Raw genomic sequence first — 15,108 nt, 5'->3', positions numbered from 1 at the left:
CAGGAGATGAGACGAGATTATCTGATAATCCCTTCTGGCCTTAAACTCTCTGAAAGTATCTATACTTGTGACCGGGAGAGACTGGGATGGGAAAGTTAACTTTCCCTCCACCTAGGTGGTTTAGAATATCCCAGAAAGGAAATGAGTGCTAATGAGCCTCTTGCAAATGAATGAATTTAGTCTCCTACTGTGAAGTAAGCTAGTATTATCACTGCTAGGTAAACTGAGGCACGTGGCAGTTACTCTGTCAGGCTGTGGCAGAGCTGGGAGAAGTCCCAATTTGCTGTCTGGAACCGTAAATCTCATCAGTCCTGTCTCCCTCTCCTCCCTTTCTGTCCTCTTGATTTTTCCATCATTTTGTTGTTGAGTGAAACCTCCTTATGTCTTGTCTTGCATCACGCGACCCTTGGAATCCTTGTGTTGCTGCCTGGTACTTTCTTCACATCATTCTAGTACGACCCCGTTGTTTTTTATGACCGGGGTGTGTGTGTGTGGGTGCGGGGGTGGGGGAACCACTGCAGGTGTCGTACAAACATATTACAGGGGATCTGTCTCGGCGGGAAAATCATCCTATATTTTGAAACATTTGATATAACCCTGTATTTGTTATGAGATCCTCTCTTCAGCAGTGAAACCCAACAAAAGCTGACCGTTCAAAACATCCACCTTACGTAAAGTTGGCTGGTGGGGGAATAGGGGAATTTGGGGGGGAAAACTTCATCAGTTTTTTTCCCTATAAAAATTAGTTTTCATCAAAACTATTGCTGAAAAATCTAAATCCAGAACATTTCAACTGGCTGAGTAGTTTGATATTAAGAGCTGAGATGGGGACCCAGTTATAGGGCATTAATCCTGCGCAACAGCAAAGCAAAAAACAATGTATGTTATCAAAAGGCATCATTACACTTACCTCAAATCTCCAGAAATGTGGGCAATCTCCTTTAGAAAGCCACCTGATATTTCCAACTGCATAAAATCCTTACTGATTTGCAGATATAACATACAGCTAATGAACTGGACTGGTCAAACGATCAGCTTTTGATTGACTGTCTTACCATGACCAATGCATTCCATTGAGCTGTGTGTTAAGATATGGGGTGGGGTGCATTGAAAAACAAAACTTAAAATCATTGTGTAGGCACTGAATTCCATGGCACTCGGACACACTGTTGTGTCTTTTGTCATAGCATCTAAAACCCAACCAGTCTACGCTGGGTACTGTATGGTCTCACAGTAAGACAGTCCTGGCCCCAAAGAGCTGACAATTTTAATGCACAAGCGATGGGCAGGGGAACAGAGAGAAGCAAGCTGTCCCATGTCATCCAGCAGGTTAGAGCCAGGAATAGAACCCAGGTTTCCTGACTTCTAGCCCTGAATGCGATCTACTGGACCCACTACCTCTGCATAGCTACAGAGAGCCCAATGTGACTTGGTGCAAGGGCAAGCTATTAAGAGGACTGCAGTCCTGCGATGGCAGTGCACGCCGCTGCAGAGGGGTGTACATCACCTACAGTGTCTTAGCCAAGTTAAATCTGAGGGTCACTTCAGTGTTCCCCCAGGTATTAGACCTTGTGGGACTAAAAGCCAAAAATCTCTCCCTGCTGTAGTGTGGACAAGTAAATAGTGTATTGAAAACTAGGGTGGCAGAAGTTCTCTGCTACGTCCAACAGCGGACACTGTCTTTGAATTACTGTACAGACTAATGGGAGTTCAATTGAAACCTAGCACGCTTTTGCCTTGTCAAATAGGGAGCTCGTGCTTGCCTCTGAGCCAAAATTTCAGTCCCAGCCTTCTTGGCTTCCGGTGTGTGTCCCTCAGTCTGGTAAGAAACCAGAAAGTATCCAGGGATGAAATTCACCCCTGTGTGGAGGGTCAGCAAAAGGGGGCTGGCCCTTTTGCACAGAGGGTGAATTTCCTCCTCACTTGTATTTGTATAGGGTTATCTGGCCTGGCTACGTACTGAGATACGACCGTTACTTGGTTGTGTGGTGGTGTTGAGAGGGGGAAAAAAAAAGAAAAGTCCATTCGATGAGGCACCCACATCTGATGCTCCATTATGTGAGAGAAAGTGAGCTCGCTGTCTTGGCTGGTGACTTTGAGCCTGTATTGTGACAGTATGTCTCTCTCTTTATTAGGTCTGCAGTGAAGCCAAGCACCATACCCGATATTCAGATTACAGATGTTGACACCTCCACGGATGCTGATGACTCAGAGAGTGGAACAGGTGAGACCAGGATGGTGGGTTTGCTAACTGATCTGTTCTCTGTCAGTAGGCTGTCCCAGTGTAAACCAAAGGGGTGATGCCCCAGGCCTAAAACTTTTGCTTTCTTTTATTCCAATTCTCTTTGATTCAGTGGAATCACTCTGCCAGAATTTAATCTTGCACTTGTCTTGCATGAAATAGTTTATCTATCTATATTATAAACAGCGATGCCTTTAGTTATGGTCGCCCAACGTTTCCACCACGTTTAAATGATGTACTGTCATTAAGACCAAGGGCCACACATCAAATAACAAGGATATGGAGAAACAATCAGTAGCTGCTTGTTCAGTGAGCACTGTCCATCCTGTGCCTTGAATGAGTCCGGGGTTCCGCGAGTTTGTTTTTTTAACATTAAAATGCTCATGTAAGTGAGGACTGTAACGTGCTTAGGCACGGGCAGCATTAGTTCTGGCGTAGCCTAACTTTTGAGTGCTTCACTTTGCAACCTTAATGTTTTTTAACGTTGTTTAGTGTTGCGGGACGGAGGTGTGTTTTTTTTTTTTTTGTTGTTTTTTTTTAATATGTAACATGTAGACCTTGCTAATTTACTGAGTGTTTTGTACCATAGCCATTGTTATACAAGCAGAGTGCCGATTAGAGATGGTTTAAGGCTTGATCTGAAGCCTATTGAGATCAGTTTGAAGTCTTCACCGGGCTCTGGATCAGATCCGTAGAGCTGGTTAAAAAACGAAAATCTTTCCAAAATTCCAAGTTTTGCAGAGTTTGAAACAAATGTATTGGGCAATTGTTCCCCCCTGACAGCTCGGGGTTTTACTTAGGGCTTGTCTACATGGCAACGCAATGCAGAATACGGGGGTGCGAATTGTGCTCTATCACACCTCCTGTAGACCCTACTGATGTCAACGAAAAGGTACCTAGTTTACAGTGATGTCGTTCCATTTGAAACCGAACGACACGAATGAGAACTAGGTACTTTTCAGTTCGTGCCAGCGGAGTCTGCACGGGGCAGTTAAAGCACCACACGTTGGCATGTTCTACAGTTCATGCCCCTGTCATCTGCCTTGCACCTCCCTGTAGACAAGCACTTAACTTCTTTTGTATAATATCGACAGTTCTCATGATTCTTTGTTTCCTCTTCTGAAGAAAGAGCCATTATTTTGGTGTAGGGGATGTGTGGTTGGGCAGAGGTTTTGTTCAGACAAAAATTTGACCAGTTTGTATTATGAAAGCACTCAGAGGTTCCCCCAGGACCGAGACCTGGATGCAACACAAAAATACAATAATACAGCCATTGATCGGACCGCAAATCAGCTGGAGAATGACTTCCCCTGAAGCCGTTGGGTCTGATTTCCGCTTTTCTTCACACACAGGCACCCCCATTGCCCCACGCCCTCTCTTGTCTTGGGCGAAGTTTTTTTTTTAAAAGCATCGATGCTCCCAAGTTGTTCAAGTACCATTGAGAGCTGACAGGAGCTAGGTTTCATCCACACTGAAAATTTTCTAGTTTAAACCACAAAACTGCACCAATATAACGCCCCTGCGTGGACACGTCTTGTTCTGGATCGAATGTTTGTTTGTTTTTTTCAGTTTAGATTAAACTGCTTCCAAAGGGACAAATTGAATAAAACCTCTTACATCAGAATACGAGCATGCACATGGGGTTACATTGGTGTAACTGTGGTGCTTTAAATTCACGCCTTATCTTACACCGGTGTAGCTTTCCCGTGTAGGCAAGTTCTTAGCTCCTGTGTTCAGTTCTGAACAATTTGCCTGTTCCTATATCTTGCTCTCTGGCCCTATCGCGTTCAGATTCCCCAGGAAGGGGGTTGTTGCTATATTAACCTGTTGAGTTCTTTAAGCCTAACCCAAAATATCCACTGTAGAAATCTTGGGGAGCACGTTAGTGTGGGACCAGCGTGGCCTTTGCCGTTTGCCCAGAAGCGATGCAGGTGTCCTAGAAGCTACTCCGAAAGCCCAGAGTGAAACCCCAAAGGAAAGCAAGGGTTGTTGAGTGACAATCTCCACTTGTCTCCATGCTTCCTTTTCCTTTAGCAGCCCCCGTGCTCCCCTGGTGCATGGGTTGCTCCCGGCTTTCAAGAGGAAGAATAGGAGCCATTGTTTAGTAGCGTTACCATGGAGAAGTAAACATTTCTAAGAAGGTTTCTCTCTCCCCCACCCCCACCCCCATCTGTGCGTGCACACAGAGTTGAGTCTGAAGGGCCTTTCCTGTGAGAGGGAGGGCTGTCTCCGCTCAGCAAAGGGAGGGCTGGCTCTGCTCCGGGCATGCTTTAGCATAGTAACCCTTACCATGCTGGTGGTGTGCCATCCTGTTGCCTTGGGCTCTGATCCTGCCTGGTCTTCCATGCTAAGCAGGGTTAGGTTGGGTCGCTGCTTGGATGGGAGACTGCCCAAATGCTGTGGGGAATGGGGTTGTTCTTCACTAGGTTATTATTTATATTCCAGTGGGGATGGGGAACTAGTCCCTGCTCTGAATAGAGGCACAGGGAGAGGATCTGACTGGCCACGGTGTCTCAGTGGCAGAGTCAGGAATAGAATCTAGGTCTCCTTTCTCTGGTTCCTATTCCTGGGACCAAACTCCGTTTAGCGTCTTGGTGTTGAATTGATGCCCCAGAATGGCGTGAACAGGTGAGGTGCTGCCAAAGTTGCCCTCTTGAGACAGAGAAACAGAAAACCAGATCATTTGGGGTCAGTGAAGAGCCCCATGGCCCGTCTTCCAAGCCTGTGGAGGGCGAAGTCCTGAGGACAAGGCAATCTGTAATTACAGTTCGCCTGTCTGGATCTCCCTGCAGTTCTGGCTGGCTGATCAGCTGCCCTTCCTGGGCTGCAGTGCAGTGTCCCAGGACACAGTGAAAGACCCACCACGTTGCTCTCTGAGATGGCTGCTTTTCAGCAGTAGATGAAGCCGTTCGTGTATAGCCATGGCAATGTGCTGTGGGATCGATTGGGAGGGAAAGTGCTGTCGAAATGTTAATTCTCGAAAAGACTAAGGCACAGTTTGGTCATCGCGGGTAAGGAGTTCTCCACGTGTTTGAGTGTGCCTGTCTTGGGACTCATTCTAACTCCTCCTTTACCGGGGTAGTCTGACAATATGAGAGGAAGCTGCGTGTGGGTCTGTAAAAACAGGAAGTCCGCATCCTTTCTGCAACTGCTCCCTTGTTAATGTAGCTTCGTTCCATATGTTCCTTCCCAGGGACTGGCTGGTGGGGTAGAGAGATGGAATTATAATCTGGGTTGGGCCTGAAAGGGCAGTTGCAAGCCGATGTGGTTTATATCGCTGCTGCTTGCGGACGTGCCTTTTCTGTGTTTCATTTTGTTTTCCCACCCTGCCCCTTAAGACTCCTGGATGCTTTTCTGCCGCTACAGCAGTGGCATCTGGCATTTGGGCGTTGGGAGCCACATGATCCTCACTCAGCTACCCACTCGCTCCGTGGCCAAGTTGCTTTTCTGAGGCGCTGAGCACCTGTTCGTCCCATTAGCACCTCAGGTTGTAGGTGCTCGGAATCTCTGAAAGTCGGGCTCTCACCCTGTCTCCCTTCGCTTCCCTACGTGGTCAAAGTGCCTGATGTGTCCCTCCCTGGCAGCTGCGTTGAGGACTGATTGCATGGTATGTGCGAGGCACTTGGAATGTAGCAATCGCCCATCTCCGTGTTGGTCTTTATTACTTGTCTGAAGTACCTTAGAATCATAGAAGATGAGGGTTGGAAGAGACCTCGAGGAGGTCATCATCTAGTCCAACCCCCTGCTCAAGGCAGGACCAACACCAGCTACATCATCCCAGCCAGGGCTTTGTCAAGCCGGGCCTTAAAAACCTCGAAGGAAGGAGATTCCACCATCTCCCTAGGTAACGCATTCCAGTGCTCCACCACCCTCCTAGTGAAATAGTGTTTCCTAATATCCAACCTAGACCTCCCGCGCTGCAACTGGAGACCATTGCTCCAGCCGAGCTCCATCCTCTTTGGAACCTCCCCCACTTCCGGTAGTTGAAGGCTGCTGTCACATCCCCCCCCCTCACTCTTCTCTTCTGCAGACTAAATAACCCCGGTTCCCTCAGTCTCTCCTTGTAAATCATGTGCCCCAGCCCCCTGATCATTTTCGTTGCTCTCTGCTGGACTCTCTCCAATTTGTCCACATCCCTTCTGTAGTGCGGGGACCAAAACTGGACGCAATACTCCAGGTGTGGCCTCACCAGGGCCGAATACAGGGGAATAATCACTTCCCTCGATCTGCTGGCAATGCTTCTACTAATGCAGCCCAATATGTCGTTAGCCTTCTTTACAACAAGGGCACCCTGCTGACTCGTATCAAGCTTCTGTAATCCCCAGGTCCTTTTCTTCAGTGCTGCCGCTTTGCCAGTCGGTCCCCAGCCTGTAGCGGTGCATGGGATTCTTCCGTCCTAAGTGCAGGACTCTGCACGTGTCCTTGTTGAACCTCATCAGATTTCTTTTGACCCAATCCTCCAATTTGTCAGGTCACTCTGGACCCTATCCTTACCCTCCAGCGAATCTACCTCTCTCCTCTCCCTCCCACCCACCCCAGCTTAGTGTCATCTGCAAACTTGCTGAGGGTGTCTTCTATTAATAGCATGGCACTGAAGGTGTCTTCTGTTCATAGCATGTCGTTGCAAAACCCTTTACTGTGGCTGTCATATATGCCCGTAAACCTGCTACATAATGTACATCTAGGGCTCCTCATGAATGTTGGGTCACGATTGCCTGTCTGTGGGAAATGGAACTTGCAAGAGATTCTCTTGGCATGGACGTGCTTTGAATTTAAAAAGAAAAAATCTTAAGTCCTAGCTCCAGTGGTTCATTAAAAATGGATGAACTGCTATTTCATTATAATCTGGATATGGGCCAGTTTTCATTCAGAGATGTTAAGTATTGGCTTGCTTCTCCTGTTCTCATCTTAAAAAATTGCTCAATGACCAGATGAGTAAGATGCTTAACTTCATAAAAGAAGAGGCTTTAACCAAGCAGTGGCATGGATTTACACTGCAAAAATGTGAATTAATAGCCTCCATCAATAGATGAGAGAGACTACGTGGGTTAATATATAAACCGGCAGCTAAGATTATATTGCACAAGTTCTAACTGGTTTCAAGCTAAAAAATGCAGAATTTTGCATCACTTTAAACCAGGGGTTGGGAATCTTTTTTTTCTATCCGGGGCCACTGACCCACAGAGAAAAACCAGTCGTGGGCCACGCACAGCCCTGCGAAGAAGGTGGGGGCTGCAGAGTCTCGGGGCTTCCCCTAGGCTCCGGGGTGGGGCCAGAAATGGGGGGTTCAGGGTGCTGGAGTGGGCTCCAGGCAGGGGATTGGGTTGCAGGAGGGGATGAGAGCTCTGGCATGGGGTCTGGGGTGGGGCTGGGGGTGAAAGGTTTGGGGTGCAGGAGGGGGTTCTGGGTCAGGGTCAAGGGGTTTGGAGTGTGGGAGCGGGGTCGGGGTGTGGGAGGAGGTGCAGGGTCTGGGAGGGAGTTAAGGTGCGGGAGGGGGCAGGAGGTTGGGGTGTGGTCTGTGAGGGAGTTAGGGTGCGGGAGGGGGTTCCGACCTGGGGGCAGGGGGCTTGGGGTGTGGGCTCTGGCCGGGCAGTGCTTAACTTAGGCAGCTCCCCAGCAGCGGTACAGTGGGGCTAAGGCAGGCTCCCTGCCTGCCCTGGCTCCGCGCTGCTCCCAGAAGTGGCTGCCATGTCTGCCGCTGGGCAGAGGGCTCTGCGCAGTGCTCACTACCCACGCCCGCAGGCCCCGTCCCTGCAGCTCCCTTTGGCCGCAGGTCCCGGCCAATGGGAGCTGCGGAGCCAGCACTGGGGACGGGGGGCAGGGGCAGCACGCGGGGCTTCCCTGATCACCCCTGCGCCTAGGGGCCACAGGGACATGCTGGTTGCTGCGTGGAGCTGACTGGACTTTTTATAACCTGTCGGCTCCAGACCTGTGGGGTGTGGAGCAGGGGGGGCAGAGGTTCGGGGCTTCCGGCCCGTGGCACGGAGACTTGGTGTGGGCCAGATTAAATGAAGCAGGGGGCCGGATCCAGCCCGCGGGCCAGAGGTTCCCCACCCGTGCTTTAAACCTTATTAAAAGCATTTGTTTTCTGGAACTGTCATTTTGTACAATTAGTGTTAATATCGAATAACGATAGAGACAGGGCTATTATAGCGGATCACAAATTGAATATAAGCCAACAATGTGATGCAGTTGTAAAAAAGGCTAATATCATTCTGGAGTATATTCATGGGAGTTTCATATCTAAGACAGGGGATGTAATGATCTCACTCTGCTCGGCACTGGTGAGGCCTCAGCTGGAGGACTGTGTCTGGTTTTGGGTGCCACGTTTTGGGAAGGATGTGGACAAACTAGAGAGAGTCCAGACGAGAGCAACAAAAAAGCTGTTAAGAACAAGTTGGATAAACACTTGTCCGGGATGATCTAGGTTTACTTGGTCCTGCCGCAGTGTAAGTTGGACAAGATGACCTCTTGAGGTCTTTGTATCGTGGCAGTGCCTAGTAGCCCCAGTCATGGACCAGGACCCCATTGTGCTGGGTGCTGTACAAACACAGAACAAGGAGATGGTCCCTCCCCCAAAGAGCTGACCATCTAAGTAGTAATGACACACGTTTCTCCAATGGTATCTCCTTTTACACATGTGAGTCTCTTGTTTGAAAGCCATTCTTACTCTTCATTTCAGATGTCGGAGACTTAAAACCCCAGCAAGAGGAAACTCCACAGCTGATGCGGACCAGGAGCGACGTGGGAGTCCGTCGCAGGGGGAATTTCCGCACCCCAAGTGAACAGCGGCGGATCAAACGCCATCGGTTTTCCATCAACGGGCATTTCTACAATCACAAAGTAAGGACCCTGAGCCCAGACAGAGCATGTAGTTGCTTTCGAAGTGCCAGAAAATAACGTGAATAGCAGATGAAAAAGAAAGTGTCACTACTCAAATGTCAGCACTGATTATGTGGCTGAAGCGTATCTTTGTAGTGTGTTCCTGCTTTTTGGGATCTTGGCTGGGTCCCCAAAATCCATCCATGTACAGTAAGCCTGGACTCCCGCGAATTCCTCAAAATAGGGTTTAAATGGGACCTGAAAAGGGCCTAGACCTTGGGCTGAGGAGAGCATTGGAGTGAACTTTGCCCGGGTCAGGGAGGGGACGTGTTTGTGAGGAAAATTACTGATGCATGTTGTGCCTATCGTAATTGAAATCCTTTACGTGTCTTTTCCATCCCTAGACATCTGTGTTCACACCAGCCTATGGCTCAGTCACTAATGTCAGGATAAACAGCACAATGACCACTTCTCAAGCTCTCAAACTGCTGCTCAATAAATTTAAGGCAAGTTTTATCCCAATTTACTCTCTCCGTTAAACCGTCTCATTGAACTCCTATCATTTAAGTTGCTTTTTTAGTTCAACAAGGTCTTTGTATCAGAGAATTCGAGCCAAACAAAGTCAGAAGTGAACCATTGCTTGGAGAAAGCATGGTTTCTTGTGCCTAAAGCAGGGAGGTGGATTCTGCTTCCCGCTTTTGGGAGGGGTTTTGTCCGGAGCAGGACAGCCTAGTGAACAGAGCACTGGAGGGGGAGTCAGGAAACCAGAACTCTATTTTCGGAGCCGCTGCTGACCTGTTGAGTGACTTGAGTCAAGTCGCTTCCCCTGTCTGTGTCTCTATTTCCCCTTGCACCCTTTGTCTACTTAGACTGTAAGCTTTCTGGGGCAGAGACGTTTATTATATGCCTGTACAGTGCCTAGCACGATGGGGCCCTGTTCACTAGGTGTTACCATAATAAAGCAAAAGCAGGGATGGACAATCATTTTCACAAGGGGGCCACTCCACGAATTTTGCTAAGTGGTCACAGGCCGCACGTTTCTACTATATTAATGGAGGGGATGCAGGGTCTGGGAGGGAGTTTGGGTGCAGAAGGGGGTTCTGACCTGGGGTGGGAGGGGGTGCGATGTGCAGGCTCCCGGAAGTGGCTGCAGCCGGCTGCTGCTGGCACGTTTCTGCTTGCCCCTTGTGGGTAGAGGGGCAGTGGGTCTCCATGTGCTGCCTCTGCCTGCAAGCACCACCCCTGCAGCTCCCATTGGCCAGGGGTGCAGGGAGACGTGCCAGCAGCAGCCGGCCGGTTCCGGGAGCGGCGTGGGGCACGGCAGGCAGGCAGCCTGCCTGAGTGCCCCGTTGTGCCGTGGGACTTTTAGCGGTCCGGAGATCGCGAGCGGGCAGCCAAAGAGCCTGGCGGGCTGGACAGAAATGTCAGAAGGGCCAGATCCGGCCCGCGGGATGTATTTTGCCCACCCCTGAGCTGAAGGAATGCTGGGCTCTGTTCCCAGCTCTACCCTGTTTATTAACCCATCTACTAAATGGCTAGAATTCTTGCCTGAAGCCAAAAGCATATTGTGGAGAATTGTCTCTTCTCAAGTACTTGCAAGTCCTTGGATGCAAGGTGTTATGAAAATGCAAAGTGTTTCTTTTTTCAAAAAGTAATCTAGCTGCCTTTTGATACTTTGACATCTTCCTTTTTTCCTGTGTTCAGATTGAGAACTCGGCTGATGAATTTGCATTGTATATTGTCCACACCAGCGGAGGTAAGTCTGGAAGAAATCCTCCAGTTGTAATGGTTTAGAGTAACTTGGCTTAACTGGTGACCTCTGCTGTGTATCTTTAAGGCAGTGATTCTCAGCCAGGGGTACACATACCCCTGCAGGTACGCAGAGGTCTTTGGGGGGGTACATCACCTCCTCGAGATATTTGCCTAGTTTTAGAACAGGCTACGTAAAAAGGACTAGCAAAGTCAGTACAAACAAAAATTTCATACAGACAATGATCTGTTTATGCGTTATAGACTCTACACTGCAACGTAAGTACAATATTTGTATTCCAATTGACTTACTTTATAATTGTTTGGTAACAATGAGAAAGTCAGACATTTTTCCGTTAAAGTGTACTGTGGCACTTGGTTGTGTATTTGTCTTATTTTTGTAAGCCAGTGGTTTTTAAGTGAGGTGAAACTTGGGGGTACGCAGGACCAATCAGACTCCGGAAAGGGGTACAGTCATCCGGAAAGGTTACGAGATACTGCCAAGATTAAAAATAGTATCTTCTGCTTTGTCTGCATGGTCTGTTTTCTAATTGCTGTCCTATATATTGGGGGGGCCCTTGCAGAAAAACAGAAATTGAAGGCTACAGATTACCCACTGATTGCCCGCATTCTGCAGGGGCCGTGTGAACAGGTCTCCAAGGTCTTCCTGATGGAGAAGGACCAAGTTGAAGAAGTCACCTATGATGTGAGTGTCTTTGAGTGGAGCGCCAAATGCTGTTAAGCTTTAGGAGCCTGTGTGAAGGTGCAGAACTCTTCTGCTGACTCACCCTGGAGGCAGGTTAAATGGGTCTCATAATAGCCAGCCCAGGAATATAAAAAACGGGGTGTCTGAAAGAAGAGGGAGGGACAGGCAGCCTTGCAGGGAAAAGACATAAAACAGCTAGTTTGGGTGAGAAGGCTTATGTTCTCAAGTACAGTCCTGCTTCGGAGATATGCTATTTCAATAAGTGGGTGTGGGAATGTTCATATATATTGTCATTGAATGCATATGCTGTGTTAGGAGCAGAGTGGAAATCCTCCCTTTGACAGAGAGAGGCACTGCAAATGCTAAAAATGCACAACTTGCTCAGTGGAAAATGCAGATCTGGTGTTCAGCTGTGCGTGAAGTTCCCCATCTCTCGCCTTCTAGCATGCGTGTCTGCAATTTTCATGTTGCTGCCTCTGGATTGGAACATGGTGTTACTCTTAGTGTTCACAGGAGGAAATAGGGGACCCCATAATCTGTAACTGAGAGTGGGGGGGGGAAGGAAGGTTAAGAGAGCAGAAAGTTATTACCGAGTGGAATCTGGCCAAGATGCTACATAAAATGCTCTTGCGAAAAGCGCTGTGAGATCGCAAGTGTTCTGGCCCTGTTTTGCATTTTGCCTCTGATGCGGCAGGACAGGGAAATAATGCTCTGCAGCATTAGGAGAAAAGATCACTTCCTGCTTGCCTCAACAAACATTGAAAGCATTGTTAATAAGCCTACGGAGAAGACCTATAGAATTTTAAAACTAAACTATGCTAATAGCCTATTAGCAGGGAGATAGTTTACAGGATGGCTTTAAAAATTCAAGAGAGGATCTTTCTTTATGGGAATATCTAGGGTTTCTTTAAGGGTAACTGCAGTTCAACCTTATTGTCTATTTCAATTGTGGGATGAGCTTAAGGGACCCAAATATGATGGTAGTTGGGTGTTGTAGGGCAAAACTTTAATTTTGGGACGTTTTCAGTGGGTGTGACATTTCCCAGGTTACCCAGGGCTGTAAGGCACCTCACTATCACCTGCCCTTAGCTTGAGGGAAGCCTTGTCTGTGTCTGCTACCCAACTCCACCAGCCTCAGCAACACAAGGAGTCCTCTCTCAGCCTCCACAGGCCTTGCTGTGTGCTCTCTCTACAGGATAGCGATGGGCACACTCCACCCCCCACCCCGGCCCTGAAAGCATCTCCCTGGAGCATCCAGCCCCTGGTCCGCTGGACACTCGCAGTATTCCCAGAGTTGCTGCTTCCAAAGAAGCAGTAACCCCTATCTTATCAGTTTCACCTCAGAGCACCACTCTGCTTTACTCACGCACTCAGATATGTTGGTAGTGAAAACAGGTACAAGTCAGTGTAACAAAGCATACGAATTCAAGTGATAGCAAGTAGAAGTGTGGGAAACAAATGATTGCCTATAAATAAAATTGTAACATGCATTCTAGAGTCTGGACTTAATTAACAAGATACTCTCATGTCTAAAGCATTGCCTGGCACTGCTATGCAGCCAGGGATGGCTGTGATCTTCTGTTGTGAAGTGGACAATATGCGGTACAAGAAGGGTTACCACTGGCAGGTATTTGACTGGCATGGCTGTTTTGTTGTTGTTGTTGTTGTTGTTGTTTTTTAATGGATATGCCAATTGCCAGAAAAATAATTTAATCAGCCAGGGCTTTTTTTTTAACATGGATCTAAAGACTTGCATTATTATCACAATACACTGGGATAGCTACTGTTAAAAGTTTCTGTGTCCAGCTAAAGATGCTGCAGGGTTCACAATTCCGCGGTTTAAGCGGTAATCGATCAAAACTGTTGAAAATACAGCAGCTGTCTGCCCATCAACACGCAAGCGTGTCATGCACGGGCATGAGAGAGGGTTTGAGTTACACAGGAGTGAGGAGACATGAGATGTTCTCAATCTTATCTGTATATGATGTCTCTCTAGATACTGTAAGTGGCTGTTGGGTGGGGAGATGGGTTTGTGGGGTTGCCTTGTGGGTGGGGAGGCAGTGGGTTTGCCTTTGTGTGGGGAGTGCCTTTTTTTTTTTTTTTTTTTTTTTTTGCATTTCAAAGGTGGTAACCCGAAGTATACCTAGGACCAGACAGGGAGATAGCATGTTCCTTTTAGGCAAGAGGTAGATGCTTATTTCCTCATGACCTGCCTTACCTTAAGAGCATCATTTTCAGCATAGATGCATAACTTCTTAAATATCTTCCTTATGTACATTTTTGTCAGGATTGTAATGACCAGTGGGCTACTGACTCTTGGTAGAGACATCCCATGAGCTCTAATACGTGTCCACGGCGGTCCCTGTAAAATGATGCACCCAGAGCGTCCGCAGCCAGTTGGCATCAAGAGGCCCATAGGTCATAGTGGGTCCCGGGAGACTAAATCCAGTTAGGTGCTTCTGAAAATTTTACCCTAAGTCCCTTTAAGATCCATTTTGAAAATATCAGCCTTCATCTCTCTGGGACCTTTTTGATAAGGGGTGAAATTCCCAAATAGTAGCCAAACCCAATTTAATCCACATTCATCGCTGTAGTGGATGATGGCAGAGTCCATGCAGAAGATTTTCTTATCAAGTTCCCTTATCAACACCCCATCTCTACATTGCCCTACTCCTTAATGATTGGGTTGTAGGGCTGATTGGGAATGCTTGAGGACATGTTTTTTGTCACACGGCGCAGGTTCATCGGAACTCAAAACAGTTCATGGGAAAGGGTCGATTTTGATAAATTTCCCACTTGGAAAACTTTCTGAAAAGCTTTGAAATTGCTGAAATGTCCCATTTTGACTTTTTTTTGACATGAAAAAGCTGTTTTTTAATTCAAAAGCTTTTTTTTTGTTTAAAAATTTGACATAAAAAGTAATAAAAATATACAAGTTGAAATCTAAACATTTTGAAATGTAACTTTTTAACCTGATCACAGAGTTTTTGGAGGTCTGTCTTATTGGTTTTGGTTTTTAGTTTTTTGTTCATGAAAATTTTTGAGACTGGAACTTCTTATCCCTTTTCGGGATGGTAAAAACAGGCACTCGTTGGATGAATAAATCACCCGGATCTGCCTGGCTATGCCACTGACTTCTATCTCTTACCCTAGTTTAGAGCGTCGAGAGCCAGATCATGTGACCAGATTTTAGTTCTTCCGCATTTGATCAATAATCATTACAACTTCTCATTTCTATCATGTCCCTTGACATAATCCATTGTTTCTAAGGAGAGAAATTAATGCTCAGAGCAAATTGCTATTTTCTGCCATCTGGTGGATAATAGAGTGTAATCCTATTGCAACTGGATTCCCTGTTTCTTCTCGTCACTTTTAATTTCAGCAAACAGGAGAGAAAGTCAGCAGAGTTCAGGGTAGAGTGTTTTATATCAATTGATGGAACTTAGCAGGTTTGACTTCCTCCGTAGACACACAGACATTAGGATCAGTGCGCACGTACTGGAGAGAGGTTCGAGTTCGCTCCAGAATTGAGATGAGCCTGTAAAGCCAAAATTATTGGTGAAGGTCTCTTCACTACCTGATTTACTTT

At 47.3% G+C, this 15,108-nt stretch overlaps 1 protein-coding gene across 2 annotated transcripts in view; it reads left to right on the top strand.

Annotated features, from left to right (window-relative positions):
- The window catches only part of RASSF2 (Ras association domain family member 2), a 51,165-nt gene that overhangs the window by 23,547 nt on the left and 12,510 nt on the right, over nt 1-15,108 (top strand). For both annotated transcript variants that reach the window (XM_084615332.1, XM_084615331.1), the window contains exons 5-9: nt 2,136-2,224; nt 8,925-9,085; nt 9,469-9,570; nt 10,769-10,820; nt 11,398-11,519. In XM_084615332.1, coding sequence (XP_084471458.1) covers nt 2,136-2,224; nt 8,925-9,085; nt 9,469-9,570; nt 10,769-10,820; nt 11,398-11,519 — 526 coding nt within the window. The remainder of the gene's footprint in view (nt 1-2,135; nt 2,225-8,924; nt 9,086-9,468; nt 9,571-10,768; nt 10,821-11,397; nt 11,520-15,108) is intronic.

This window comes from Lepidochelys olivacea (genome assembly GCF_965140295.1).
Source record: "Lepidochelys olivacea isolate rLepOli2 genome assembly, chromosome: 26".
Lineage (NCBI taxonomy): Eukaryota > Metazoa > Chordata > Testudines > Cheloniidae > Lepidochelys > Lepidochelys olivacea.
Note: the sequence above shows the minus strand (reverse complement) of the source record. Positions and strands in the feature narration are given on the sequence as shown.